General features: G+C 51.1%; 1 protein-coding gene and 1 non-coding gene across 2 annotated transcripts in view; both read left to right on the top strand.

The window, feature by feature from the left end:
* Window positions 1-27,982, top strand: part of KSR2 (kinase suppressor of ras 2) — a 271,742-nt gene that overhangs the window by 14,555 nt on the left and 229,205 nt on the right. Inside the window, exons 2-3 of the mRNA XM_077835018.1 lie at window positions 17,815-17,955; window positions 25,757-25,907. Coding sequence (XP_077691144.1) covers window positions 17,815-17,955; window positions 25,757-25,907 — 292 coding nt within the window. The remainder of the gene's footprint in view (window positions 1-17,814; window positions 17,956-25,756; window positions 25,908-27,982) is intronic.
* LOC144275912 (U1 spliceosomal RNA) lies at window positions 17,140-17,303 on the top strand. The gene has a single exon (XR_013348143.1). It is a non-coding gene; the product is annotated as a U1 spliceosomal RNA (small nuclear RNA).

Genomic DNA, 27,982 nt, shown 5'->3' with positions numbered 1-27,982 from the left:
GGTTTTAAGTGAGGTGAAACTTTGGGGTACGGGAGACAAATCAGATGCCTGAAAGGGGTACAGAAGTCTGGAAAGGTTGAGAGCCACTGCCATACACCACATTTACGAGCAACATTTTAAAAGGGTGATGGAAACAGCCAGGCCCAAAGCCCCTTCAGCAAGGTGCTAAGTGGGGATGGAGAAGCTGCAGAAACACATGTGGCTCCCATCAGTTGGGGGTGCATTAGCTGTCAGGAGGGTTCATAGAGCTTTATTCTCCATTGCCTTATACCTTGTGCTGTCATCTGAACCTCTGCAAAGCGGGTGTGAAATGCTACCATGTTATGCTAGTAAACGTGTTATGCTCGCACGATTCCCATTTTGTGCAGTTGCAGGCACCAGGTGTAGGGCAGTGGAGAGTCAGGCCCAGAGCATTTTGGATGGGCAGCTTTCAGGGTTAGCAACAGAAACTACATGCCATGTAGTGCTCTACACCTAGCAACATGAGGCCACGCTGACCCTTGTATCTGCAATGCTAATCAAGCAGGCAAGACAATACCTGCGCTCGAAAATACATCAAGACTAATTTTTGGCAGTGCCCGCAATGAGGGTTCCCAGTTAAAAACTGGCAGAGGGAGGGCTCCCACTGCAAATGGACAGCCCCTCTGTCACCTACTTTGTCTTATTCATCAGATTCATGCCTCTTCCTATCTGAGAGAGTCATCTTCACACTCTGACCTAGCCTGAATATTCCAGATGTTTGCCCGGTAACATCACTAGCTCCCTCTTTGTTCTGGAAGAGAGTCAGAGCAGCCTGGATGTTCGGTTCGTCCTTTCAAGAAGCTGGCAGCTCGAGAGTGTGTATTGTAGGGGGATCATTTATCACTATAGTTGGTGTATAGCCTAACAGGGAAAATATGCATTCATTAAAATTTTAAATGCAGCATGTGGCAACCGCGGCCACCTCCCGACATTACTGGAGAGCTATCAAAGGTGGATTACATTTCCACTCCATTTGCATAGTCTGACTAATCCAATACGAGGTTAATTTACTTTAGCCTTGTGCTCCTACAGGTGGTTTCTTTGCAAATTTTTCCATGCACATTTCCTTTGATTCAACCCCCTGATCTTAATCTCCAAGCAGGTCAGGGCAGGGAAGCGGTTTCCAGTGTGGTTGACGTCAGTACAGCTCCATAGATTAGCTGGCAGAGGGTGCTCTGAGAGAGGTGCAGCTGTTGTCCCTCTCCCTGGAGACCAGCTTTATCACCAATCTAGCCTGCTTAGTGTCTGTGCTCCACTCAGGGCGTTTGCAGAAGCTGGTCCCATAACACTGCGCAGCCTTTTGCTGACGGGGTAATGTGCCGCTTGGCCGCACCGAAGGGCAGGCGCATTGAAATAGCACCAGAACAACCTGGCCATTATCACAGTGCACCTCTAAGTGTGAGGAGGGAAACCTGAGCGCAGCCTGTTCTCTGGGAAGGGGAATTCCCAGTGGGGGCAGGGAGGTGAGGGTGGAAATCCCCTTAACCTTTCCAGTTGAGATGCCTGCAATCGCTGGGTAAAGTGGCTTACCACAGGACGGGGAGCTCTCACCACATCAGCCAGGCCTGGGAGCAGAGGGGGAACTCCGCTCTGCTCTAGCAGGAAAGTGCTCTATGCTCCTCACTTCTTTTAGGATGGTTAAGAAGTTCAGCTAAGAGCCGAGCAGAACTCAGACCCCCAGCTGGACACAGAGAGTAGCACACAAAGGGTGAAAGATTCATCCAGGGCTCCAGACGCTGGAAGTCCCACGCGGTTTCTCCAGGCTGCCTTTTAAAACTTGATGGCAACAGAGCAATGTGATGCTTCTTAATTATCATTAAGAGGCCAACATGCTCTGATCCGCTGCATCCGTGAAAGCAGAGGTCTCACCTTTCAGCTCAGCATGCGTCTTGGTAGAATTATTCTTAGTCTCTATACCTTTGGCTTGTCAGGCCATGGTTTTTTCAGAGCATTTTTGTTATGCATAATTTTTTTCCCCCTGCAGCTCAGAGGCCAGCTGCTGCTTATTAGCAAATGCTGATGAGGCAATAAGGCCTAATAATGAAAGTGATGCTGCCCTGGCAAACCTCTGGCAGCTGTCCACTTCTGTAACTGATAAACATTTTGCCCATGCACTGGCCCCTCTCCTTAACACTGAATCATACCTGCTTCGCACTTCTAGGAAACTTCTCTCCGAAGCATCTTAATGCAAATTACAAATATTAATGAAATTCTGACAACAACACTGGGGAGGGAAGGGAAGGGAAGGTGGGAGGTATTATTCGCAACATTTAACCGAGAGATGTTTAGGACCAGGTTTTCAAAGGTATTTAGGCCCCTAAAGTGCGAATCCTTTTGAAAATCTGATCCTTAGTGACTTGTGCAAGAACATGCAGTCAGTCAAAGAGTTGGGACGAGAATTCAGGAGTTCCAACCCTCTCAGGTCCTTGCTCTAGCCAGTGCAATGAGTCAACTAGCAATTTTGTTTGCATCAATTTAATCTAATTGATCTACATAGTAGAATCTTAATTATTCAATTGTAATAGTGGGGGAAGGGGAGAGACACTTACTAGACACGTATACGGATTTAACTAAATTGATTTTAAAAACTGATCTGCTTAAACGAGTGCCAACTCCTAATATAGGGCCATTTAAACTGGTTTAACCCTTGCTTATATTGATTTAGCTTGCTCCAGTAAGCTAAAAAGGTGTAAGGAGGGGTGAAACTAGTTCAAGGGCATCTACACGAGGGGTTTAATTAGATAGGCCTCCCTGTAAGGCAAGGAATGGCATTGTGTCTAGGCAGCTCTCCAAACAGGGAACATTAGGAACCTGGTTATTGTAACAAAGCAGAGTAGCTTCACTATAAAACTGGGTACAAGGAATTTGAATTAGTCTGACCTGAGCATAAATATCCAATACAAGCTAGCTGTATTTTAGGGCTTGCTCCCACTCCCATTGAAGTTGATGGCAAGACTTCCATTAACATCCGGGAGAAGAGGACCAGGCCCTTCCCTGGGGACCGTGCAAGGGAAAGTCTCTCAGCACTGGGCAGAGGGAGTTCATGGAACACTCCTCCCACCACGCAGGCGTTGCACTCTGGCAACGCACTGGCATTTGGATCTACGCCGTTTCCCGCTAATCTTCCTTCTGAGCAGAGACTACCATGCGAGTCAGACCGTGGGCGTACATGCCTCCACTCCCTGTCACGTAGTGCAGGGACTGAGAGCCCCGGGTGGGCAGAACAGAACAGAGCCAGCCTGGTGAGCAATCACCCTGACGTGCTCTGGTGGCAGGAGAACCCAAGCCAGGGTCCTGGCTCTAGGAAGTCATGGGAGATCCTTTCCCCAACCCTCTCAGGCTGGAGCTGGCCGAGCCTGATTTTGCTAAGGTGCTGAGCACCTGCACTTCTGACTGACTTCAATGGGAGCTGTGCGTGTTCAGCACTTTGGAAAAATGAGGCCATGGATAAGTGGATGGGCCTTGCCCTATGTGTTCTTTGTGAGGGGCACTGCGGGGTGAGCAGGCAGCTGCAGCCTGCATCGAGTGACTTTTCAGGAGCCCCCCGGGAAGAACTCATGCAGTAATTTGGAGGGGAGAGGCCCAGAGAGCTGTGACCAGGACTTGGTCACAAAGCCACTCGCTCACATTTGGCCCAGCTGCCCCTCTGTCATGATGGAGGGGTGAGTGGGCCAAACCTGAGAGGCGCCAGGTCACAGTCTCCGAAGTGGGGAGCCAGGCCCAGCTCCATGGGACAGGAGCTGCTGGTGGAGTGTGAGTATGGGGCAGGGTCGCTCTCCAATATCCCCCTCTCCCCAACCCCTGGGACCTCCCCTCCACACCAGGCTGGGAGAAGTGTATGTTTGCCTGTTTATGCATCCTTGGTTTCATGATTTCTGTGGGTGCAGTTGGAGTCAGGAGCCCCTGCTAAACCCACTCCTGCTAGACGCTAGGACGTTGTCATCATGGTGGTGGGCTAACTTTGGGTCCAATGGTTAGAGCGCTCACTCAGGATGTGGGAGACCCAGGTTCAACTCCCTCCTCTGCCTGATGTAGCGTTGTGCCTTGATGGGTGGGAAGGCTTGCGAGATCTGATGATGCTGAGAGCTATGCTGGCAGGACCACCCAAGGCAGATAGTTCAGAGCAGTGGTTCTGAGCCCGTGGGCCATTTGTGGCCCAATCAACACACAGCTGTAGCCCATGTGACATCCTCAGGGCCATACAGGTAGGATTGGATGCGGCCCACAATGGTAAATAGGTTGAGAACCACTGGTTCGGAGGGTAGGAGCCAGCCTGAAGGCAATCCACTAGCCCTCCTGGGAGGGGGTTGTGAGTCAGGCTAACAATCTGTCCATGTGAAAACGCTTTCGGTTTTGGTAACAACCCGGAGACAAGACCCGTCTGTCATGGATTTGCAGATACAACCATCAGGTGCGGAAAACCAGGATGGGCTGGTAGTACTGCCCAAGCAGCAAATCCAACTGACACCACCTGCCCTTAGCGTGAGGAAGTCTTGTCGGTGCCTGCTGTGGATCAGCTCCCTGACATTACCAGCCTCTGGCCACACAACTGCGTTGCAGGCCTCTCTCTGGGCAGGTTAGTGATCGGCACACACCAACCCCACCGCGTCCTCTGAGTGGCCCTCTGGGGTGCTGAGCCCCTGTTCCTCTGCACGCTCACCAAACTCTCAGATCCGCTATTCCCAAAGAAACGATACACCCCAGCTTGCGAGATTCAGTACAGGATCCCCACTCTTCTTAACACACAGCCCTGAGATGGTGTCATGAAGTGCAGTGAAAACAAGACAAAATCTATTATCACAGAACAGTGATTTAAGTGCTGGAGAGTAGGAATATTGGAAAGAAATGGTTACCTATAAAACAACGTAACATGTTTTCTCGAGCTTAAACTTCCCTAACAAGGCATTCTGCTATCTCCTACAGGCTAGCTTACTCCAAGTCCTTTTCCAAGCATCTTCAACTTGGTTGGCTGAGATCCCTTCTCATAAGATAAGCCTGCTGGCGGCTTGTCCTCACAGATTCAAGGACATCTGTGGGTTCATCTGCACCCCAGATATAGTTTCAAAAGTGCATTTTCTTATTTCTAAACAGGAGAACCCCAGTGTTTTTGTTTTTTTTCTGCAAGTTCTGCTATCTATTGATTATAATTTTGCTCAGACTGTGAATGGGCATCCATTGTGAACCATACACTACTCATTTTGCACATGACCAGCCAGAGAGAGAAGCATCTCTTCCTGACAGGAGTATGTGGATCACCTCTTGGTGACCCAGAGGTCATAATTTTTTGCATATATATAATATATATAACGATCTAAGAAAAAAGAATGGTTCCCACCATTATATATATGGAGACATGTTGAAGAGATGAAAGAATTAAAGAAAAGATTTCCGCAAGAATGAGACAGCAATAAAAGAGTTACTCTGCAGCAAGAATATATGGACAAAGACAAGAAAGTTAAAAGATCAGCCAGAAGAGATAAGAGAGAATGGATGGAAAATAAAGCAAGAGAAGCAGAGGAGGCATATGGGAGAGGTGATTTTAAAAATATGTTGTCTAGTATCTAAACAACTGACATCACAATTTTTGAACCGTTGTAGCATTCTGAAGGCTTGAGATGGTACAATTTTAACGACAGAAGAAGGACAAAGAGCTCATCGGATGGAACGTTTCCAGGTTGGGCCTACTCACTAACATGCGCTGAGAACCTCTAACACACACTGAGAAATGTGACGGAACAGTGGACTTGTATCATTAGAAGTAATTGCTACTGAGGAAGTAACTAAGGCTTTGTCTACACTACACAGCTTTAGCGACATGGCTATGTTGCCACAGCTGTGCCACTAAAAGTCATGTAGTGTAGCCGCTGTTTGTCGGCTCTCCTGCTGACAAAAAATTTCCACCCCCAACGAGCAGCATTAGCTTTGTCGGCAGGACAATGCGCTGTTCACACTGGCACTTGTCACAGCAAAACTTTTGTCTTTGGGTGGTGGGGGCGGGGGTTTAACACCACTGAAAGACAAAAGTTTTGTCATTCAATTGCCAGTGTAGCCTGAGGCTGTAAACCAACTGAAGAGCGGCAAAGCACCAGGCTATGCCAAGGCAGATGCTTAGATGTTAAAATCTGGAGGAAATGATGGTGAATTACATGTGCAGGTTGTACAGGATGGTTTGGGAAAAGGAGATCTCTCCTAAAGATTGGAGAAAAGGTGTTATCTGCAAAATCCATAAAAGTGGACAAAGCTTTTATCCAATAATAGGAGAAGGGCCACACTCCCACATGTTCGTGGAAAAGTGGTTTGCATTATTATTTTGAATAGAATGAAAACCACCATTGATAAAGTGCTCAAGGAAGAACAGGCTGGATTTCGCTCTGGTAGGTCACATTCAGACCAGATTTTCACCTTGAGAAGACTTATTGAGAGAGGCTTAGAATATCAGCAGCAGATGGTTTTTAATTTCCTTGATTTTATGAAAGCATTTGAGAGTGCCACAGATAAACCCTCTGCAAGTGCCTGAGTCACTATGGAACTCCAGAAAAGATTGTTAATTTGATAAAAGCTTTGTATGATGAGTATGCATGCTGCCTCTGGACAGAGATGTGGGACACCAAATGGTTTAATATTGTTTCTGATGTAAGGCAAGGTTGTGTACTATCCCCACTTCTCTTCTGCATGGTCATATAGTCCTTATAAGAGTGTCAGCTGCTGCCAATGACAGTTGGTTGCTTGGGCAAGAGATAGGCTGCAAGACTTTTTGCAGGTGATCTAGTCAACTAGATACCAACTCAGATGGAATGAAAAGACTCTTCATGAACATAAAGGCAGAAGCTGCCAATGTGGGACTTTCAGTATCAGTTAACAGAAGACCAAAACCATGGAAATAGGAGAGAATGCTGTCAACACTGACAGATGTGTGACTGATAGAGAAGAGTATGAAACAGCTGATGACTTTGTCTATCTTGGAAGTACAATATCTGCTAATGGCCAGCTCATGGAAGAAGTGAAGGCAAGAACTGACAAAGCCAGTAGATCATTTCCCCATTTGCCAAGCATCTGGAGGAGTAAGAAGAAACTTTTACTCACTAAAATGAGGTTGTACAATCCTGTTGTCCTTCCATCACTATTGTATGCTGTGGAAGCATAGCAGATGGTGGAAGTACACAGACAAGGAAGCTGAATGCATTCCACCAGCATTGTTTAAGAAGAAACTTGGGAGTTCGCATAACCAGTGTGGAAGTGTTGCACTGCATAGCCCAGCAGACTGTAGACTCAACAATCAGACAGAGATGACTACAAGCTGGTCATGTCATCAGGCTACCTGTGGCAAAAGCACAAGGTACACCTTCGATTGGGTCCCACCTGGACGGAAGAGAGGCCGTGAAGGACAAAGAATGACTTACTGCAGGACAATTTATGATGGAGCCAAACACCTTGCTCTGGACAGACAGCAGTGGGAAATATGGGTTGCCTTATGTGTCATTAGGCAGAGGAAATTCTAAAGCTGATGTGGAGCAGGGATTTGAACCCAGGTCTCCTCCTTCTCAGATGAGTACCTTCATCTCTGGTCTATGGGACAGTCTGCTGTAGGGCTTAGTCTTTCCTCTTGAAGCCTTCTCACTTTGTATGAACTATAAACAGTCATGGGGCCAAAGACAGAATGACTCCCTATGCCCGGGGCCAGGGCATGCACTTGGGAGGTGTTCCAGTGACTACTTGATTATTTATACAAAGTGGAACAGCGCCAGCAGGAGAGACTGAGAGAGGCCCACACCAGACTACCCCATTGCCTGGTGGTTAGGGCTCACACCTGGGAGGTGGGAGACCTAAATCCAAATCTTTGCTCCACGTCAGGGAGAGGGGTGGGATTGAACCTGTCTCTCCCACATCCTAAGTGTGCAAACCACTGGGTGCAGCTATCTGTGACGTGAGGCCTGAGGTAGTAGACATGCTCAGAATATACCTACCAGATCAATCCCCACAGGCAAACTAGGCGAGGGGAATGCAGAGTTTGAGGATCCTGCTGGTGATTAGGTGTGAGCTAGGCACCTGGCAGCTGTGTGTATGTCCAGCCGTGGAAGTTTAGACACCTAGGGACTGCAGTCCCTGCAGGGTTAGGCAGCAGTTGATCAGGGGTTTTGAGCACCTAAATTTTGGACTTAGGCCCCTAAATCCCTTTGTGGATCTATCCCTAGGAAAGCAAAGCAACTGCAGAGTCCAGGTCTGATGACAGGTTTCAGAGTAGCAGCCGTGTTAGTCTGTATCCACAAAAAGAAAAGGAATACTTGTGGCACCTTAGAGACTAACAAATTTATTTGAGCATAAGCTTTCGTGAGCTGATGAGAGATGCATATAGGTGAATGTAATCAGCATTGTGATAGCTTTAGAGCTGGTCAGGAAGTATTGTCCCCGCTCCCCTGCAAATTTGACTGAAGTCTTAGTTATTTTAATTTCCACCAGTTTTTCAGGTTTTCATCAAGAGCAGGAGTTTGGTTTTTGACTCAGAGATGGACTCCAGAGATGGACTCTCTCCTCCCACTGTCAGTTTTCCCAGAAAGTTTTGCAACCCAGTTCTAGATAACTCTGCATCCCTGACAGCCTCACCTCACATACAGATCAAGCAGGAGGGGTGACAGACCAGAAACCTGTGATGTTCCACTGAAGAGTGCCCTTGGGGCAGATGTGCCCCTGAAGTTTACCTGTGGAATGTCCTAGTCCAGGCTGCACCACTAATGCAAATGAAACTTCTAAAACTGGAGCAGGCGAGAGTAAGCACCTAAAGCTAATCCCATAAGATCAAGATCAAGATCAAGCTTCTGAGACACACCATGCTTCCCGGCTACACCGCACAGACAGGCTAAAATAAGCCCCTAAACAATATTAAAACACACAAGAGGAAATGAGCTCCTCAACACTAGACCGGACTTCTGACTCAACTGAGCTCCCCAACTAGATACAAGCAACCACACAGCTAAACCAGACTTCTCCCCAAGCTGTCCTTTCGAACGAGTGTAAGTGCCTCGTTCCTGGAGCAGGCTGTCCACTCCCTTAACCCCACCCCTGGTAGGAACAGACCAATCAGTCCCTTCCGCCTGCCGAAAAAAAAGTCTTGTAGCCAGCCAGAGCCCTTTTAGTTTTGAGCAAATGCCGCTAACCTGTTGCCCCAAGGTAAAAAAGGAGGAAAATCTGCAGTTGCAAACAAAGGCTAAAATTAGTCTCTGGGGTATTAACAGGAGTGTCTTATGGAAGACACAGAAGGTAACCCTCCTGCTCTACTCAGCACTGGCGAGGCCTCAGCTGGAGTACCGTCTCCACTTCTGTGCACCCCCATTTAGGAAAGGGGTGGACAAATTGGAGCGAGTCCAGAGGAGAGCAACAAAAATGATCAAAGGTTTAGAAAAGCTGACAGTGATGATAGTCTTCAAATATGTTCAGGGCTGTTAGAAAGAGGCTGGGGAGCCATTGTTCTCAGTGCTCATGAAGGTAGGACAAGAAGGAATGGGCTTAATCTGCAAACAGGGAGATTTTGGTTAGATGTTAGCAAAAACTTTACAACTCGAAGGGTAGTTAAGCTGGAGCAGGCTTCCAAGGGAAGCTGTGGAATCCTTGTGGTTGGAGGTTTTTAAGTCCAGGCCGGACAAACACCTGTCAGGGATGGTCTAGGTTACTTGGTACTGCCTCAGTGCAGGGGGCTGGATTTGATGACCTCTTGAGGTCCCTTCCAGTCCTATCTTCCTATGACTTTATGATTTTTTTCCTGGTAAGAGCAGTAAGAAGAAGAAAAAGGAGGTGTATCCCTACTGCGTGTGCTGGGTAATCAGGCTCTTTTCCTTATTGCTCCTTGGGACTATTAAAAGATTTTAATACAAATAATGATGACCCATTTAACCTCTGATGAACCTCCCTCCTGGGTCTTCACAGTCCGAGTCTGCAATAACTCTCATGGTGTTCTGACCGCGTGTGGGGCAAGGGCACGGCGCTGGAATGGGATCGTGTGGGAGTTTCAGATCAGAAAACAAGCCTTGTGGCCTTGTGTGAGTGTGCTGTTCAGCAGTGGGGGAGTCGCATTTCAGAGAGTTCTGTGTCCCTCTCTGGGCCTCTCCCTGCGTAGGGCTAAGCCAGGCACGCCTGGCCCTCTGCACGGCAGATTCAGGCCCTCACACCTTGTTTTTAATACCAATGGAGGGCACTTTCTTGTCCTTCTGAAAGGGAACCATAGCAGCAGCAGGAAGGTATTTGGTGCTTGGCCAGCTTGTTCAAACATTGTTACCAGCTCTGGGAGTTCCCGGGGTAGGCAGTGAAAGTAGGGGCTAGTGCATTTTCTCTTTAGACTTTCATAAGCTTGGAGGCAAAGGTGTTGTCCAAGCCCCCGTGTTCCTATGAATCTCTGTGAGTGCTTTTCCTCTTGAGTGCCTTGGGAGCCTGACCAAAGTGCACAGAAAAGAAAAAACAAACAAGCTGGGACTTAAGCTCCTTGTGGGAGTGTAATGAGAAATATGTGTGTTGGGGAGCCATGGGGCCAGTTAACAGGACATAGCTGCTTCCTTCCCACTGCACCACCTGTTGGTAGAAAGAATCAGCTGTATTTAGCCATCTGTTCTGGACGACAGGTGGGGCTTGTTCCCCTAATAAGAGTGAGAGGCGTCACTTTACCGAGTGCAGCCTTGGAGGACCCTGTGCTTGCACAGGTGTAACTAGGGCAGCATTGGGCTTGCAGAATCTATATGACTGATGACTCTTGGTGCTTAGGCTGAGGGGTTGCTTGCTGTAAAAGCCTTGTCTGTTCTTGTAAATGGATCATGCTCCCCTAGAGTAGCTGACGGGGTGTTGCTGGTCATAGTAAGACCATGGTGAGCAGGGCCTTGGGTGGTCTCTGTGCTTTGGGGAGGATTTCCGCTGTGGGCAAACCTGGTGGCCTCCTTGTCATGTGTGGGTGACATACACCTACTTCTCCCTGCTCCCCAATGGGCTCCTTGGAGACTTGCTCCCCTCCCAACAGATGGCTTCTGCTGTGATCTGCCCAGACAGGGGAGTGAAGTGACTAAAGTGAAACAAGGGCGGCTGAATTGCTGTGCTGAGTGCTTGCAGCAGCCAGAGTTCAAAAATGATGAAGCAGTCGTTCCACTGTGTCTGTCCAGCTCTTTCTAATGCTCCCATGAGAGCCGAGGGTTAGCAAACTTCCACGCAGCCCAGCAGTGTGGTGTGAGTGGGGAATGTCCTCAGATGGCCTGGGTTTATCCAGGTGCAGGGGAACAGAAGCAAGTCCTTGTTGTCTAGAACAACTACCCAATTTGCAATGTTTGTCCTCTTACAAAAGTCTTGTGGTTTTTTTTAAAGCACTTCTTATGTAAGAATAAGAAACCTTTTTAAGGGGCATCATCGAGTTAAATATTATACTTGGGTCAGGATGTCTTTTTACCTGCTCTTCTAAGCAACATGTCTGATTTCGAGCCCTGCAGGAGATTGGACAGTCAAAGGCTCTACCTCGCTTGTCCTTGAGTGGACTGTGCCCTTTGTGTGCGGTGAGTTTCACTGGTTCCCTGGGAGAGGCGTTTGTCAAGCCTCAGAAGGACACTGTCCCTGCTGGGCTGGGAACGCTGAGCGCGGCTGTGGGTGGTGCGCTAGCAACTGGAGGCCCCAGTCAAGATCCGAGTCCCATGGTGGGAGGTACAGCGCCTAGCACAACGGGATTCTGATCTTGACTGGGGCCTCCGGGTGCTAGTGCGGCACCAACCATGTGCTGGGTGTTCCTCCGAGCGGTGCTTTGGGTCTCTCCCAGAATGTCACTGGAGCAGTGGGTTCTTATAAAAGATTGTAAAACCATAAAGCTTGGCAGGGGGGATTCGGGGACAGACGCCATACCGGACCCGACCGCTAATTTTAACAAAAACGGACTACAGTTGGAGAGGAGGTGTGTGTCTTTTAGGAAAAAGGCCTTGTGAAAAGAACTCGAACTACTGTGTTCGTTCCGACCTCTTTCCCCCTCTCCCCCGTTTTTCAAACACTGCTGATTTGAAAAGGGCTCTAAAGTCAGAAGGGGAGGAGGAGGAGCAAGCACCTCTAGCGTTCAGAGTCCTTGCATGTCTGAGCTCACCTACAGGGCCCTTTAGGGAATGGGACAAGACACACTTCTTTTGCTTCGGTTCTGTCCTTGTTTTGGGGTATCCATTGTCTGTAACTGATCTGTGCAGGGTTAGGAGAGTAGGTGCTATAGAAATCAATAAAACAGTCAGCAGCTCACACGGCAGCTCGTGTGCTGGCTTCTGCTGCTTTGGGAGCAGGTGTCAGCCTGGTGGAAATAAAGGAAGAGTTTGGAAACCCCAGCCTTTCTTTCAAATAAAGTTACAGATCCCCTGGCTGAATTTTCACCCACTTAGGGCCCAAGCCTGCAACCAGTTTCCCTAGTGATGTCCGTGGGAGTAGTCATACTACTTATTTATTGGTTTAGCTTTAAAATAATAAAAAGCCCATCCAAGAGACTTGGTGTTCTAACACATCATTAGCAGCACAGTAAAACCTCAGCAGTATTACAGTAACTATTTGAATGGGAACGCCTTTCCTTTCCAGCTGCCCCTCTGGGAAGCACCCTCAGCCCTCTCCAACCACTTTTGCAGAGTGCCCAAAGGTCACCAAGACAGGCTGAGAATGGGGCCAGGAGCATCCTCTGGTCTATAATGGGGTTGGGGCGGGGAGGAGGGGATCTAGCTCAGGTGCCCCTGCTGGCCATAGCTGTGGCCGTATGACATCAGGAGAGAGTCCATCCCTTTGGTAGGCTGGTCCCAGGCTTGGAGGAGCATGGGTTTGAGCACTCAGTCCGTTGGTGGCCGTTTCTGCAACAATCAGAGCAGAACGGCTGCTGGCAGCCAGAAGCTGAAAACCTCACATCCGTTTCAGAAGTGCTCTGCCAGTGCGATGGTCTGACCATGCTCCCACTGACTCAATGGCAAATCTGTCTTTGACTTTGGTAGTAGCAAAGTGGAGCCCTAGGTTTGTGAAGACCAACTGCAGGGTGGAGGGCCCAGTTCTTAAATGCTGATGGCACTTGACTCTCCCAAGGATTAATAAGCATGTCTCTGGGGTGAGATCAAGCAGGGGGAAAGGTCAGCCAGGCAAAGGAGGTTTTGGAAGTACTTTAAGAGCATGTCTTCTACCTCACTGATGCCTGTCATGTCACTGGTGGGATGCTGGTAATAGAACTTGCTTCCCTGTGACTTGTTTCAAACACTCTTCTGCGGCTTCGAACTTGAGAGAGGTGAGATGAGCCCAACAACTCTTCCTTAAGGGGACACTGTCAGGTCAAAAAGCATAGGCCTGATTCCTGCCTTGTACCGTTCTGTGCGCCTCGTACTGCGGAGTTGTTTCCACCTGTGCACAGTGGGTTCAGACTCCCAGGTTGGCATTTCCTGCTGGCAGCATTGGCAGGGCTGTAAGCTCGCTTTGCACTGGGGTGAGGACTGCACAAGATACCAGGGCACGGAGAATGGGGCCTCACGTTCTTAAGAAGCAGATACCCTTCAGGCGATTTATTCAGCACCTTCTGATGATTACAGCAAAGGAACTTGAAACTCCAGCTCTCTTTTCACCGTTGGTGCTGCTTGTTTCCCTTTTGCCCGGAGTGCTGAACTAGACAAGTTAGTTTCACTCTTGGACTCTTGTACAGAGCTTCCCAGCCCTGGGGATCACTGGGATCTTTGCGGAAGAGATCCCCTCTCCCTGACCTGTGCAAGCAGGCGCTATCAATGGATTACTCCACTAGCGCCACCCCACCATCCCAGGCTGCTACTGACCGGCTCCACTCAGGGCTCCTCAGTAGCTGCCATGGGTGCAACCCTGCTGGAGCCAATTCTGCTTCATGCACAGATTGTCCTCAAGCGGAGGTGGGAACAGTTCTGCATAGACGCTGCTGTCGAATCTTCTGCTCTTGGTCTTGCTCCTCCCCGTACGCCAGGAAAGGGGTATCCCTAGAGAGCACTCCCCTGTGTCCCTGAAAGATGAGCTCTGCCTGCAGGAGAGCCCCTTGCGGGGTGCACATGGAGGAGAGGCTTTGGCCCAGTGTCTCTACTCAAGCCTAAAGTAGAGCCATGAGGCTCCACCTGGCTAGCTAAGGACCCCTGCCCAGGCCCGTTGCTAGGAGGGGACGTGGATGTGTGGTTCCCCTTTGCTGGCCAGCAAGGGAGACCAGAGACCTGGAGACAGCTTTGTGGTTGGGGCGGTGAGTCAGGCAGCCCCGGACTCCCAAGCTGGATTCTCCTTGTGGGTAAATCCACCAACTTCAATAGCATGACTGCAGATGTATAGGCTGGAGTGTAACAACAGGATCCGGGTTCCTGCTCAGCCGCCCCCTTTTCCCAAGTCTCCACCTTGACCCCAGACTTGGGAGACCCCCTGCCTGCTCATATTTAAAGCAACAATTACAAAATAATGTTCAGTCCTCAGTTAGGATCCCTTATTGATGCTGGCAGCCCAGTTACGCTGCATGCTGCCGACCCCCTGGACCTGGCCAATAATACCATCCCATCCGAGAAGCGAGCAAATCACAGCAGAAACCTGGAAAACATCACTTTAAAGACTTGCTAGGAGTCTGCACCTGTCGTGTCTCCTTTGCAGCCCCTACTCCTGCTCTTAATATCTTTTAATTCTCCCCATGCCAAAACCCACAGTGTACATGTAATCTAGGTCACGTTTTCCTAGTGTTTACATTGATGCATCTACATTAACTGGAATGATGTTCTACCTATGTGAGTGGAGAGATTGGCTCAAAGGACACACATTGTTGCTGCAATGCTAAAGGCTATATTTATTACTGATGCAGCAAAAAAACCCTTAAACTATACTTGACAAAATAAATGAACAAAGCACATTGAGTGATGCATTACGCTAGGTTTTTCAGTTGTGTTCTTTTAGTTGTTAGCCTGCAAAATGTTAGGTTTTCTGGTGTGAGTGTGTGTTAGTATAAAAACAATATTCACTGATCACCCAGGAGCATGCTAGGTGTTATGAATAAAAGACACAGTCAGCGTCTCAGAACTACCCATGTCAGGCCCTGAGTCTGCATCACGGTCCGCTAAAGCAGGCCCCCGGGGCAGTGCAGTGTCATGTTGGCTAATGGGACTTGGTGAGGATTTGTGCTTGTAAATCCTGGGGCACAATGGGGCCCACAGAGAGATAACAAGATAAGACAAACCAGAGGGACGTGATAGGGGAACAGGGCCAAGTATTACTAATCCAGTCCCTGGGTTAGCTGAGTGGCATTGCCCATATCTTGTGGGGGGTATTTTTGTTGGGTTTACTTGGGGTGTTTTTTCTAATCCTTGCCAATTGCCTTTTAAAAAAAATCCCAAAAACTTTAAGGTGCTATTTTGATCTCAGCTCTCTCTAACTCTAACACGTCTTTCCATGGTCCAGTTATGCAAACTTTACATTGGCGAGCACTTAAGCCGCAACGTAAGGGTAGCCAATCAAGCTCTGAAGTCAAAGGAAGTTCTGCCAGTGACTTCACCGGGAGCAGGCTAGCACTCACTATTTTTAGGAATGCCCTGGGCTTTACCCTTGTGTTTTCTGTAGCGCTGCACGTCACATTCATAATAACGCATCAAGCAGGGGATGCTGTGGAAATGGGAAATGTTCAGCCAGGCACGTACGATAGCTTAGTGCCACCTAGCGTTCCACAGAAGTGCCACAGAATCACCAAGCTGAAAGCAAGGAAGGGGAATTGCAGAGGGTTTCTTTCTGCGATAGTGTCTTAAATGAACCGTATTATAAGCTCTATTTCAGTCTCACGCGGCCAGGTACTTAGCCTCGTTCCAGTTCAGAATCTGAAAGTCTTCGTTGGCTAACTGCAGTTGTCAAGGGTGGCTGTGGAATGCTTTGAAATGTGACACGGAAGGTCCTAGCTCTAAATGTATGTGTGACCAGCGAGGAGAAATGTAGGTCTGTCTGTGCACCGAGCACCAAAAGCCCGAACGGCTACCCCAGTCCCCTGCAAACGGAAATGTTGGGCTGATACCTGGTGGCAGACAAGTGTTACGTTAAGGGAGTGTCATTATCCCATTTTACTGAGGCAGAATGTTCCTTGGCTGAGGTCACGCAGCAGGCCCGTGGCAGAGACAGCGGCAGAATCCAGGGATCCTGACTGCCAGCCCCTTGTTCTGACCAAGAGGCCCTGCACCAGAGATGGCCAGGGCTGAAAGTGAAATTGCTCCTCAGGGCAGGGAACACATTCTTTGAGTCGCACCAGGAGGCACGTGGTGAGGTGTTGACAATAATAGTAATGAAGGGCTTTGATCCTGCCAGGCACTGAGTGCTGCGGCCTGGCCCAGCAGTGCACATAAGGGAAGCGTAGAAAATTTGTCAGGAGTCACGTTGCCTTCAGTGGGAGTGCTCAGCGTCACCCAGGAAAGGAAGGGAGCAGCCATGTCTCCACTCCAGGGCTTTCTCTGGGAAGGCAGGAGCTGTAAAGGGAACCTGTAGGGCAGGTTTTCAGAGCTTCCCATGGCGTGGAGCACTCAATTCCCAACTGAAAACGGAGTGTCCCTGCCTCGTCTCTGGCGGCAGCAGCTCCACTCCTCTCTCTGCAGGTGCTGTCAACATGGAGGCTGAGCTTGGGCTGAATTTAACCTTGGATGCTTGTGGCACCCACTGACGTTCATTCAACCCTCTGTGGTCTGCACGTGAAATGCACCGGTGCTGCCTCTGCACTGTAGGCTCGTCAAGTCTCCTGCGCTGATTGTAGACGTGGGCCCTGGCAGAGGGAGAGTTGAGCCGTTGGCTGCCCTGAGGACCGTGCGGGGATGGCATATGAAATCTGCCACTGGGGAGTGGGCAGGTGTGAACTGACACGGCTCTGCAGACGCTCGATCCTTAGATGAGCGTCTGCAGAGCTATTAAAAGAGGGAGGGGGGTGTTTGGATCCCTGACTTTCCAGTGGACAGTCCTGGGCTCCCATCCTACAAACTCTGATGCACACAAGAGTTACCCACAGGCACCAGCATTTGCTGGATGCGGGGGTCTTTCCAAGAACAGCAGTACAGAGCTGGCATTTCTGGAACAGAGCACTAAGCAAGGGGTGGACCTTCCCCTCCTGCTAACTCTTCTTGGGACCAGGAAGAACCAGGCGTGGGAACACTTACCTGGCAGGGGAGATACCATGATCACGAAGGTGGTTTTCCCAGGGTGAGGCTCATCCATTGCACTGCGGGTGTGCTGACCCCTGTGATTTCCCCAAATGTGGGAAACTCAACTGCATAATTTGTGGCAGTGGGGGACTGCGTCTGCGCTTTCCCCTGGAGAAGAAGGGGGAAAAAAAAACAACACTGGAAACTTGGCGTTAGTAGTTTAGGAGCTGATTCTGACTTGTGTTGAGCAGCATTTTGCTCTATGAACAGTGCCCCTGACTTCAGTGAGGCCAGATGCAGAGTAAGACGCTAGTCGGTGAGACTGTGGGGGTTGCAGTGTGTATGGCAGGTAAGGACTCTGACCTCTCCAGCGACACGTGCCATTCTCGGCCATGCTGGGGTTTGGTTCCCGCAGGGCTGTGGGGTTGGCACATGCTCTGCATGGGTTTGTGCCTGTAAAGATGCAAATCTCAGGAAATATATGCAAATTAGCAATCCCTGGGGAGGTTGGCTGGCAGGTGTGGGATGCAGTGTTGAAACTCTTCAGCGGTAAGTGACTGGTTGCCCTTTGTCTGCAAAGACGGGGGACGTGGTAGCTTTGGGGAAAAGGGCAATGTGTGTGTGTGAGTGTGTGTTTGCTGTGTGCTGGCTGCCTCGAAACGCCTGTTCCCTTCTCTTCCAGAGCAAGCTGGTCAAGTACTTCAGCCGCCAGCTCTCGTGCAAGAGGAAGGTGGCCCTGCAGGAGCGCAATGCCAAGCTGGAGGGCTTCCCTCAGCTCCTGCACTGGTTCCGCATCGTGGACATCCGCAAGGAGGTCATGGAGGTGAGGAGCCTGCATGCACCCCTCAGCCTGGAGCTCCTGCCTCTTGCCTCTCCCTGCAAGTTCCCTCCCTCCACTTCCTCATTGGTGCCTCCGCGCCTTCTTTCCTGGGGTGCCCCATTCCCCCCCCCCCCGCCTCCTTGTGTGCTTCCCCTCCTGCAAATCCCTCCTTAGAGCCTGCAATCCTGCCCCCGCCTCCACACTCAGAGCAGGGTCTCCGGCTTTCTACGTGTCCCAGGTGCTGAGCTCAGGGATGGAGAGAGATCACTCGCCACCGTGAGGCCGTACCGTACAGTCCATGCACAGCGTGGCCTAAAGTCTCTGCTCCCGCTGGGCACAGCCAATTCCCAGGCGCACGAGGAGCTCCTCTCTTTTTTTTTAAAAAAAAGAACTGAGGAATAAACCAAACCCAGCCCCTGGTCCTTGGCCATAGCGTTCCCTGGGCTGTGTGCCCTGACCCGCTCTTTTCTTCCCGCAAACAAGCCTGTAATACAATCTGAGGCGGAAAATGCCCCTTTTCAGAGGACGGCCTGGTTGCTCTCTCGACGTGGTGGCTCAGTGGGATAAGTGGGTTGAGTTCTCTGAAGTGCCGAAGTGACTCAGAGCCTGTCTGCACTGGGGCTGGAGGTGTAACCGTATCTGTGCTCTCTCTGATTGAGCTGGCATGCTGAAAATCGTGCAGCCGGGGCAGCAGGAGTCGGGGGCTGGGCTAGACAGCCCAGGATGATCCCCTCCGAGTCCATAGGTGTGTACTCAGGGCAGCTAGCCCCTCCCATGCTTGTGCTGCTCCGGCTACCCTTCTCTGTGCAGCATGTCAGCTCCATCACAGGTAGCTGGAATTCCCACCTTCCAGCTCCAGGGCAGACACTCCGTACTTTGGAAAACATTACTGAGCAGCAGTTAGGAAATAGCTAGGCTCGGGGAAAGCACATCCTGAGATCTCAGCAGGGCTAGTGCTGGGCTTCGTCTTCCTGAGGTTGCTAGACAAATTAGTTTCCTGGAGTTTAAGGCCAGAGGAGACCATCAGGATTGTTTCGTGCGGCCTCCTGCATCACACAAGTCCGAGAAAGTGAGCCGGTCATTCCTGCTCTGAGCTCCGTTACTTGGGGTTGAACTATATAGTGTATGTTTTAGAAATATTTTAGAAGTTTCCTGTGTGTGGATCTTTCAGATGAGACCTTAAAAACCAAGGTCCTGTCTTGTCTGTATGGAATTAAATACCTTAGGGCACTAGTTTCGCTAAGGGTGGGATTATGTCCCCATTCTCTTGTCCAAAATATCCCCTTCCTTTTTGCTTCCTCTGCTGTGGTGCAGTGTTCAAGGTGCTGTTAGCAGCTGCCCTCCAAACTGCATGGATTGAAGCAGAGGTCCTGTAGAAATATGTGACCAGGTAAATATAGACTGTATCCTTAATGCATTTGCACAAGAGGGCAGCGGTAAGGTTCTGCAGCTGTCTCTTGTGTAACTAATGCTCTCCTAACACACTCTTTTTTGGTAGATAGAATTATCTCTTCCCCTCCCTCCCCCCACACTTTAAAACATGCTGTCTGTATGGGTCTTTGTATGGATTTTTATGTAAGGTGCCTGTCCAGAGGGCTGCGGGGCTCAGCTGACTGGTGATGGGGCAGGGAATGTTCCAACTTGAGGTCAGTGGCTCATATCTGGCCCCCCTTGAAAGAGACTGAACGTGCTGCGTGTGAAGAGGTCTGGTGGTCTGTGTATGGTTCTTGGTGGGGAGGTGGCCAGGTTACAAAAGCCAGCAATACGCCTCGCCCATTGCCTGGCAGAAAGAGGCTACGGAGAAAACACCCTTTGCATTTCAGTAGCACCTTCTAGGCAAGTATTATGGTTTGCGACTCCCTTTGAAGCAGGTGGCCTCGTCATACACGAGGGAAGCCGAGGCACAGATGGTCTGAGTGGCTTGTCCAGAGTCACAGAACAAGGTAGTGGCACAACTGGGAGCAGAAACCAGGTCTCCTGACTCCTCATCCTCTGCTCTAACCACTAGGCTCTCTTTCCTGGACACATGCAAACTGGTCAAGCACAAAGCTGGCGGCGCGTGTGTGCCCTTCTGCTGAACTGGCCCACAAACTTCTCTGCTTCAAGTTACCCTCTAGGCCCTATGGGCTTTGATCACTTGTCTCCTACCTACCCTGCTCCATAGCTCCCTCTTCTTCTGGCTGCTAGACGAGGGCAGAGGTCATGCTACTACTATCCTGGTCCCTGCAGCTGCTTCTCTTCCAGGCTTCCCACATTAGGGGCTCCTGAAGCCCCAGGGCCAGGCACACCTTGTGTATGCGGCAGCTTCAGCGAGGTGGGAAGCCCCAGGGAATGGGGTGCTGTCACCAGAGCCGCCAAAGGGCTGTGCAGTTGTGTCTGCTGCTGCCTCCAGAGCGGGGCCAAGGCTTCGTGTCCCTGAGTGCATGATCCCGTGAGGCGTTGAAGCCCCTTGCAGAAGGCACTGAGCCCCGCTAGAATCCAAGGACTGTCCCCGATTCCTCCCCCTCTGAGTGCCTGTCTCTAACTGTACGTCTCTGACGAGGCTGTAGGAAACCAGCAGAGTTGGAAATGTCCTGAGTCCCTGTAATATTTCATGCTTACACGGCACCTTTCATGCAGAAGGCTTGCCAAAGCGCTTCACAAACCACCATATATATGTAAAGAACCAGTGAGATGCAGCCTGCTCTGGGGAGGAGCCACCCTGCTGTGCAACACTGGGGAGAGGAGAGATTTTAGCCAAGGAGACTGAGGCAAAGCCTTACCTTGGGAGACATGCTAAGTGTGCTTTCGTGTCCTCCCGGAGCAGACAGGACCTTGACCTTTAAGGCCTCATTGAAAAGATCAAGGCTCAGCAAACAGCAGGGAATCCATTTATTGGAAGGGTTGAACCGGCTCTGCTAGGATTTGAACCTGTGACTCCAGGGAGTCAAAGTATTGAAAATTCAATACCTCAGCTACGAATCCCCATCCACATTAGGAGCTGCCCTCCCTGGGCTGTCCTGTCCCCGTTCACACAAGACCCCAGGAATTAAATGCAGCCGAACCACTGGCTGAAGATAACAGGATCCTTTTTACAATTAGATTTAAACACCTAGTCCCTATTTTGTAACCCCTAACTGCGGTGTAAGCCCCATGTTTGCCAGAGCTGGATTTTCATCATGCCTTTTATCAGGGTATTTAGTCTTTAGAATTAAACTATATTCTCCTCTTTTGTTTGTCCAGTGCTGCATTGGTTTCCATTGGGCCACTGTTATCTCTGAGTCCCCTGCTCTGCCTGGCTCCCCTAGTGCAGCCCACTGAGGGTGAGAATCATAGACTCTCAGGGCTGGAAGGGACCTCAGAAGGTCACCGAGTCCAACCCCGGCTCAAAGCAGGACCAACCCCTACTAAATCATTGCTGCCTGCCATGGGGTGACGCAGCCCGTCTAAGGGTGTGTCTGCACCGCAGCTGGCAGGGAGCGTTCCAGCCTGGGCAGACAGGCTGATGCAAGCAGGGCTCGAGCTGGTGCGAAAAAATTAGCAGTGTGGATGCTGCGTATGTATGCGACCCCCGGGGTCGAAGCGGCAATGCCCACACCACTATTTTCAGTGTGCGAGGGTGAGCGAAGGTAGGGTGTGTCTGTCTGCCCCAGGCTGGGAGGCCCGCTCCCACCTGCAGTGCCTGGGGGGACCGGGCGAGGGGGGAATTGTAATTGGTGGTTGATGAACACCCAGAGGGCTTGATGGACATGATCTGTACCACCTGGGAAGAGTGTGGTCAGGTGGAAGAGGGAATTTAGGAAGGGGAACAAAAGCCAGGCAGGGGAAGAAGGCCCGGGGGGAGGAAGTGCTGGATCCCGTCTTGGGAGGATGGGTTGGAGCAGACCCAGCATGCAGGGGGTATAGCTGCAGGGGACAGGATCAACACCCGCAGTAGGCCTTGGAAGCGGGGCCAGGACTCAAGGGAAGCTGATGCTGTGAGTTAGGGGCCGGAAGAAAGCGCAGCAAGCAGTGTCCAGGGCAGCGGTTGCTGCTCCTGAGGAAGGGATGGAGAGGCCGGGTGTGGAGGAGGTGAGAGACCCAGACCCCAGCAGCGGAGGGACAGGTCGTTAAGTTGAGGACTGCTTGGTGGATGAGGCTGGGATGGGAGGGAAGCCCCAAAGGGACAGCAGGGCTTCCTGCCGTTGGCTGGAACGTGGGGGAAGGGCGCTGTGACACTGGAAGGGCGACGCTGCTCCAGAAAGGGCTGGACTTTAGGGGAGCCTGACTGGAGGGCCAGGTCCCAATCGCAGGAGCCTGTTGTGAAACCCACAAGAGCCAGCAGCCTGCCGCAGACCAGCTTAGAAGTCCCTTCTAAATGCTGAATGAAGCGAGCCAGCGCTGAGCCTAGTGGGGCACCCATTCGCTGCCTCCCTTCCTTCCACCCTGCTGCCCCACTCAACACCCCTCTCTCTAGCCAGGCTCCTGTGCAGCTCTCCTGCCTGTCCCGGACAGCAGCTCCTGCCTGCTCGCGAGCAGCAGTGTCCTGCCCTTCTGCAGCCACTGTCATTGAGGATCTCCGAGCGCTTTCAGCACACTCTGGAAGCCAGGGCAAGGGCTTACTCCCATATTGCAGAGGGGTGGCAGGGGTACCGTGGTTCAGAGCGAGCTGCTTGCTCCGTACCACGTCCAGGGCAGACTCAGGAATGGAACCCAGGAGTCCTAACTCCTAATTCCCCGCTCTAACCGTTAGAGCACACTCGGGACCTGATTCAGTGTGCACAACTCCCGCTAGGCCACATTCAGCCTTAAAGGAAGCAAGAAAAAAATCCCACTGGAGTTACCGCCTCCCCTCTCCAGCTGGCAGGGAAGAGCACAGGAAGATGGGGGAGCTTCCCAAGACAGGCCGGCGCTGCGGGCCAGACAACCCCAGAAGAAAACGATTGCCCAGAGTTCAACTCTTCACCACCTCCCTCGTGAGCAAGCCCTTTGCCTTCTCTCTCCTGGGAGTGAGGACTCTCTTAGCTCTCCAGCCGTGGCTGTCGCTCTTTGGCCTCCCAGCTCTTGGGCAAGTCACTTTGCTGCTGGTTGCCTCACTTTCCTGGCTGGTGAAACGAGGCTGGGGTACTCAGCCTGCCTGCCAAGGCGGCTGGGCAGGGTAGCTAACGATACCGCTCTGTGGGATGGCTGGGCTTTCTAGAGGCCAGGCTTCCTGTCTCGGGGAAGTTGTGTGTTTGAGCCCTACAACAGGCATGGTGGCAGTGGTGGGGAGAGGTCGGTGCTGAGGAGATTGTGGCAAGAGGGCGGAAAAGGGAAGCAAGCTAGTCTTTTCCACTCTTCCCCATGAAAGTGGGAAAGATGGCTGCACGTCACCAGAGTTTCCACCAGGGGGCAGAATTGCTTCACTAACGGACTGTTCTGCACCAATCTGCCTGAGTCCTGTTGTAATACTGAACTGCGGAATGGAGAGATTTCTAGATTTCTCACCGTCTCGGAAATGCGGGGTTGCATTTTCAGTGGTGCGACGGCTCTGCGATGCCACAGCAGCGAGAGGCAGCGTTGTCTAGTGGTTAGGGCCTGGGGGCTGTAGCTAGGACCTTTCCTGACCACACTACTGATTCGCTTTGTGAACCCGGGCAAGTTGCTCAGGCTAAAATGGTTACGTGTCTTTTTCCCCTGGGACCCGTCGGGCCTGACTGTCAGAGGTGCTGAGCACCCGAGCTCCCATTGACAGTGGCTGGAGCTGTGGGTGCACAGCACCTTGGTAACTCAGCCCCACAGCGTCTCCAGTTTGGTAGCTGCTCCGTGGGCTCTTCTGAAGATGTAGGGTAACCTTTTCCATGCTTCAGACTCCTGCCTCGGTGCTTCAGAGCCTTCAATCAGAGGGGTTACGGGAGGGCCAAGCCTTGTCCTGCCGTGAGGTAGCCACCAGCAATCTCTCTCAGGGGCTTGAAATGCATTAAAACGAATGGGAAACCATTGGCAAATATTCTTCTAACTGCACTCTGCAGGCCAGGGCCTGCCTGGCTGGAACACCCCACCAGAGAAATGCCAGGCTGGTCTGGCATTCATTCCCCAGGTAACGCCAGGGGCAGGTTGGACAAACGCAGTCCAGAGTCCTGGCACATGATGAGGTGGGGCATCCCCATGGCTCCGTCCTCCTCTCAGAGGCATGGCTAATGGCATGGGGTCTCCTTTCTTCTCCTAGGAGTGACAGCAGGGTCCCCATTCCATGGATGGGAGAGAAGTAATGACAAGAACAGGGGTCCATCCTCTCCCTGACAGGCAGGGGGTTCCCTCAATACTTACCTCAGCAGTGGGAGTGTGTCTGCTTGCTGCTTTCCTTTCCCTACTCCACAGAGTCCTTAGTCAAGGTGGTGTGGGTGTGGTTCTCCAGAGCAGTTGGTCTGGGAGTTCACACTACATTGAGGTGCGGAGTGCAGTTCACACCTCTCCAAGCTATTGTTTCAGGTTCTCGGCAGACTCAGGCGGATGGGAATTTATCAGCTACACTCAAGTCACATTTTCAGGCTTTTCTGCTCAAATCTGAAGGCTGGAGACTTTTGTTTTAAAGTGAAAACTGCAATTCTGATGCAGTCATGATGCAGTCACTGTAGGCGTGGGCTTGGCTAAGGCACACATGCCAGCTTCAGGGCCTCTGGAGTGGGGGGGAGTAAGAACTGAACTTCTCAAGGTCTGACTTGAGTTCAGTCTCTCTTCTAAATTTTGCCCCAGCACCAGCTGGATCAGCCCTGTGGAGCCCCGTGTTAGAATGGACTGGAATCCAGCGTAGTGCAGTGCCTTTCCCACTGCGCTGTCCCAGAGCGCTTGCCTTGTCAGGGGCGACTGCTTTTTTTGTTGGGCCCATCCAGCAAGGTGCTAAACTCCTGCAACTCCCATCGACCACGGTGCGAGCTGAGAGCACTGTGCACCCTGCAGGATGGGACCCCTAATGGGCTGTAGTAGCTCAGCCAGTAGAGATAAATGTGCCTTTATGATGCTTACTCACTTTGACTGGTATGGTCTCTCTTTCTCTCTCTACAAGGGTGGGTCAGTATTTCAGAGGTGTGGGCACTGGGGCATAGAGAGGAAAATGGACCAGACCAGGGTCACGTGGCGAGTCACTGGCTACATGTGGTACAGAATCCAGGTCTCCTGGATTCCAGACAGGGCTGTAATAGCTCAGAGTGCTTGGCAGGTTCACTGTGCTGGTGTTCTCCCCACCTCTTCCCTCAACGGGCTGTGGGGTTTTTAACTTCTGCCAGGACAGCAACCTGAGACAGAAAGCTGGGATCTTGGTTAGTATCTTGTCTACATGAGATCAGAAAGCAGCTGTTTGGCTCTGCATATTTCCGAGGCAATGAACCGTTCCTTAATGCCGAAGCTCCCTTTTTAGGAAATCTATCAATGCAGCTGTAGTTGCCTCCGGGATGAGAGTGGAGAGATTTCTTCCTGTGTGCATGTAACCGTCTACAAATAATTGAAAATAGTATAATAAAATTTCCAATCCCTACTCTGCACTGGTCCACAGGGTAATGACGTTTACTTGGAGTGTGTTTTCCATCCACTAGATATCTCTGGGCGGTATAGAGTTCCAGGTGTGATTGGGTCCTGGTAAACAACATGAGACAAAGCTGGAACTCGAGTTGCGTGGAAGCCTGTTTACATGTGCCAGTAGATGGTAGCAGGTTTCTTTCTTAAGTGCCTCCTCTGTAGGAAGGTCTGTGATTCCATGTGTCATGGCACAGGGGACGGGCTTTCTTGTCTCTATTTTCTGAGACTGATTTGCAGTCAGCTCTCAGGATGCTTCTCCCTCCCTCACCCCTCTCCTGTCTCTCATCTCTAGGAAATCACCCCTGGCCAGCTGAGCCTGGAGGACCTTCTGGAAATGACTGATGACCAGGTCTGTGAGACGGTGGAGAAGTTTGGGGCCAACAGCGAGGAGTGCGCCCGGCTGAATGCCTCCCTCTCCTGTCTCAGGAGCGTCCACAAATCAGGTGAGGAAGGGCTGTGCAAAGCTTGCTGCTTCTGCTGGGTCCTGCGGGCTCACTCATCTGCTGGGGAGTCCTCTGAATCTCTCTTAGAGCCCTAAGTGTTCCTTCTCCCTCACCCCAGTATTGACCACCCCCCCATTGCCCCTGGCTGAGTGTGAGTCTCTTGGCCAGTCTAATCAATGTTAGTTCCGAGCTGGCTGGAGAGGATGGGCCTGCTGTCACTTCATGCCCCCCAGCACCGCCCAGGTGAGCGTCAAAGGAGCTGGTGGTTTCCATCCAGGTCCTGTTGTGTGCAGCACCTGGGGCACCACTTGTTGTCTTGGTTGGAAGCTCCTGTGGCCTGCGTCCAGGCCGTGAATAAGCAGAGACTGTCAGTCTCTAAAGCTGTCAATCGTGTCCCTCTCCCTCATGCCTGGGGGAGATGATGGTGAGGGAATGCTCTGCCAAACCTCTCTGGATGGGGGCGGCTCAGTGACTTGCCCGTGAGTGGAAATGCTGGGGACACGTCTGACGTGGTAGTGCGTGGCCTTGCCTGACCCTTGCCTGTGCTGGGAGCTGTTCTTGTCTCCTTACCAAGCTGTTGTGTTCACGTTTGGCCTTTCTTTCTGGATGTTTTCTGCTCCCTTCTGGGATGTGAGGATCCGGAGAGAGAGAGAGAGACACGCGCGCTATCTGGGAGCAAAGCAGTTGGTGATCAAAAGTTATGACAATACAAATACAGTGAGGTCTGAGGCCATCTGTCTCTCACAGCTTTGACAGCTCAGAAGGGGCCGGTCCTGGCTTCAGCTCACCAGAGACCAGGTTGGTAGTGCAATATGGATCTGGAGTCAGATCTGGATCCAAACTACCTCAAAGCTCAGGAGTGACTTGTCCCCAGGGTGCTGGACCATCTCTAGTCTGGATGTTTGTGAAATGCCCAGGACGTACTTCTGGTTTGGCCAACACCATGTTGAAATGTGACTCTCTGCTGGGGCTGCTGTTCTCCAGCCGTGTCATGGTCCTGTGTGAGCTCAGGCAAGTTGCTTAGCCCCAGATCCTGCAAACGCTTGGCTTGACACACTGAGTTGTCCCAGAGAGGCCATGAAGGGTGCTCATGGCCTCAAAGCTAATCATGTGCATAAGTGGGTGCAGCATCGGGGCTGTTGGCTCTCTGTTCTCCTGCTGGGAGAACTCGCCAATCCATCTCCCACGGCTCGGAAGTTTGCATTGTCAATGTTGGCAAAGCAATTTGGCATCTTTGGTGATGTGATAGAAGAGCCAAGTATCCTTACAGGGCAGTTACCCATGCTGGGGCTGTTAAGTACAAGCATGCAGCTGCAACAGGGCTAGGGGAAAATCTCCCCCCAGCTTGCTCTCTGCCTGGTGGAGTTCCCTGCACTTAACGGGAAGAAGGAACTATCGCGCTGTAAGGAAACGTTCTTTATTTAGCTACATCAGTCTTGGGTAAATCTGTGCTCCAAGCCTCCTTCGTCTGTCCCGCAGAGGGCACCAGAGGTCCTTGAGAGCGCCCTTCTATAAGGATGTGATACCGTTGCCATCTTCATGTACAGCAGGCTAACTAATGCATAAATGTGGAGCCAGGCTGCCTGAGAAACCAGAGGGGTTTTGCTGGAACTGAGGTTTCCTCCTAAAATGCGAAGGCCAAATCCAGCCTTTGCCTTGCATTCAGTGGGCCTCTCTGGATTTACACGCACCAGCGCTGAATTTAGCCTGAGATCTTTACCGAAAACGAGTCTTGCTTAGTTCTAATCAGAAGCTTCATGCTGGGCCTGGTCCTCCAGGCCCTCCTATGAGTTCTTGGCTGTTTGCCTGTGTTGGGCCTGCAGGCTGGGCCTCCCTGTTCTCCAGCTGGCAATGAGTTTGGGCCCAAGGCTGAAGGCCTCTGTGTGTAGTACATCCACTATTGAACTTCAGCAGCTATTTTTGTTTGTGTTCAGTCCTCTTTCCCCTTAAATTCCACCTGTCTCGACAATATCTGGTGGTAGAGAGTTCCACAGGGTAACTGAGTCAAACAGTATTTCCTTTTACATCTTTTAAAGGTATCTTCTTAATTTCAGTGAGCGTTGCCACAGCCCTGT

Source organism: Eretmochelys imbricata, chromosome 15 (assembly GCF_965152235.1).
Source record: "Eretmochelys imbricata isolate rEreImb1 chromosome 15, rEreImb1.hap1, whole genome shotgun sequence".
NCBI lineage: Eukaryota > Metazoa > Chordata > Testudines > Cheloniidae > Eretmochelys > Eretmochelys imbricata.
This window is presented reverse-complemented; position numbering and strand designations above follow the sequence as displayed.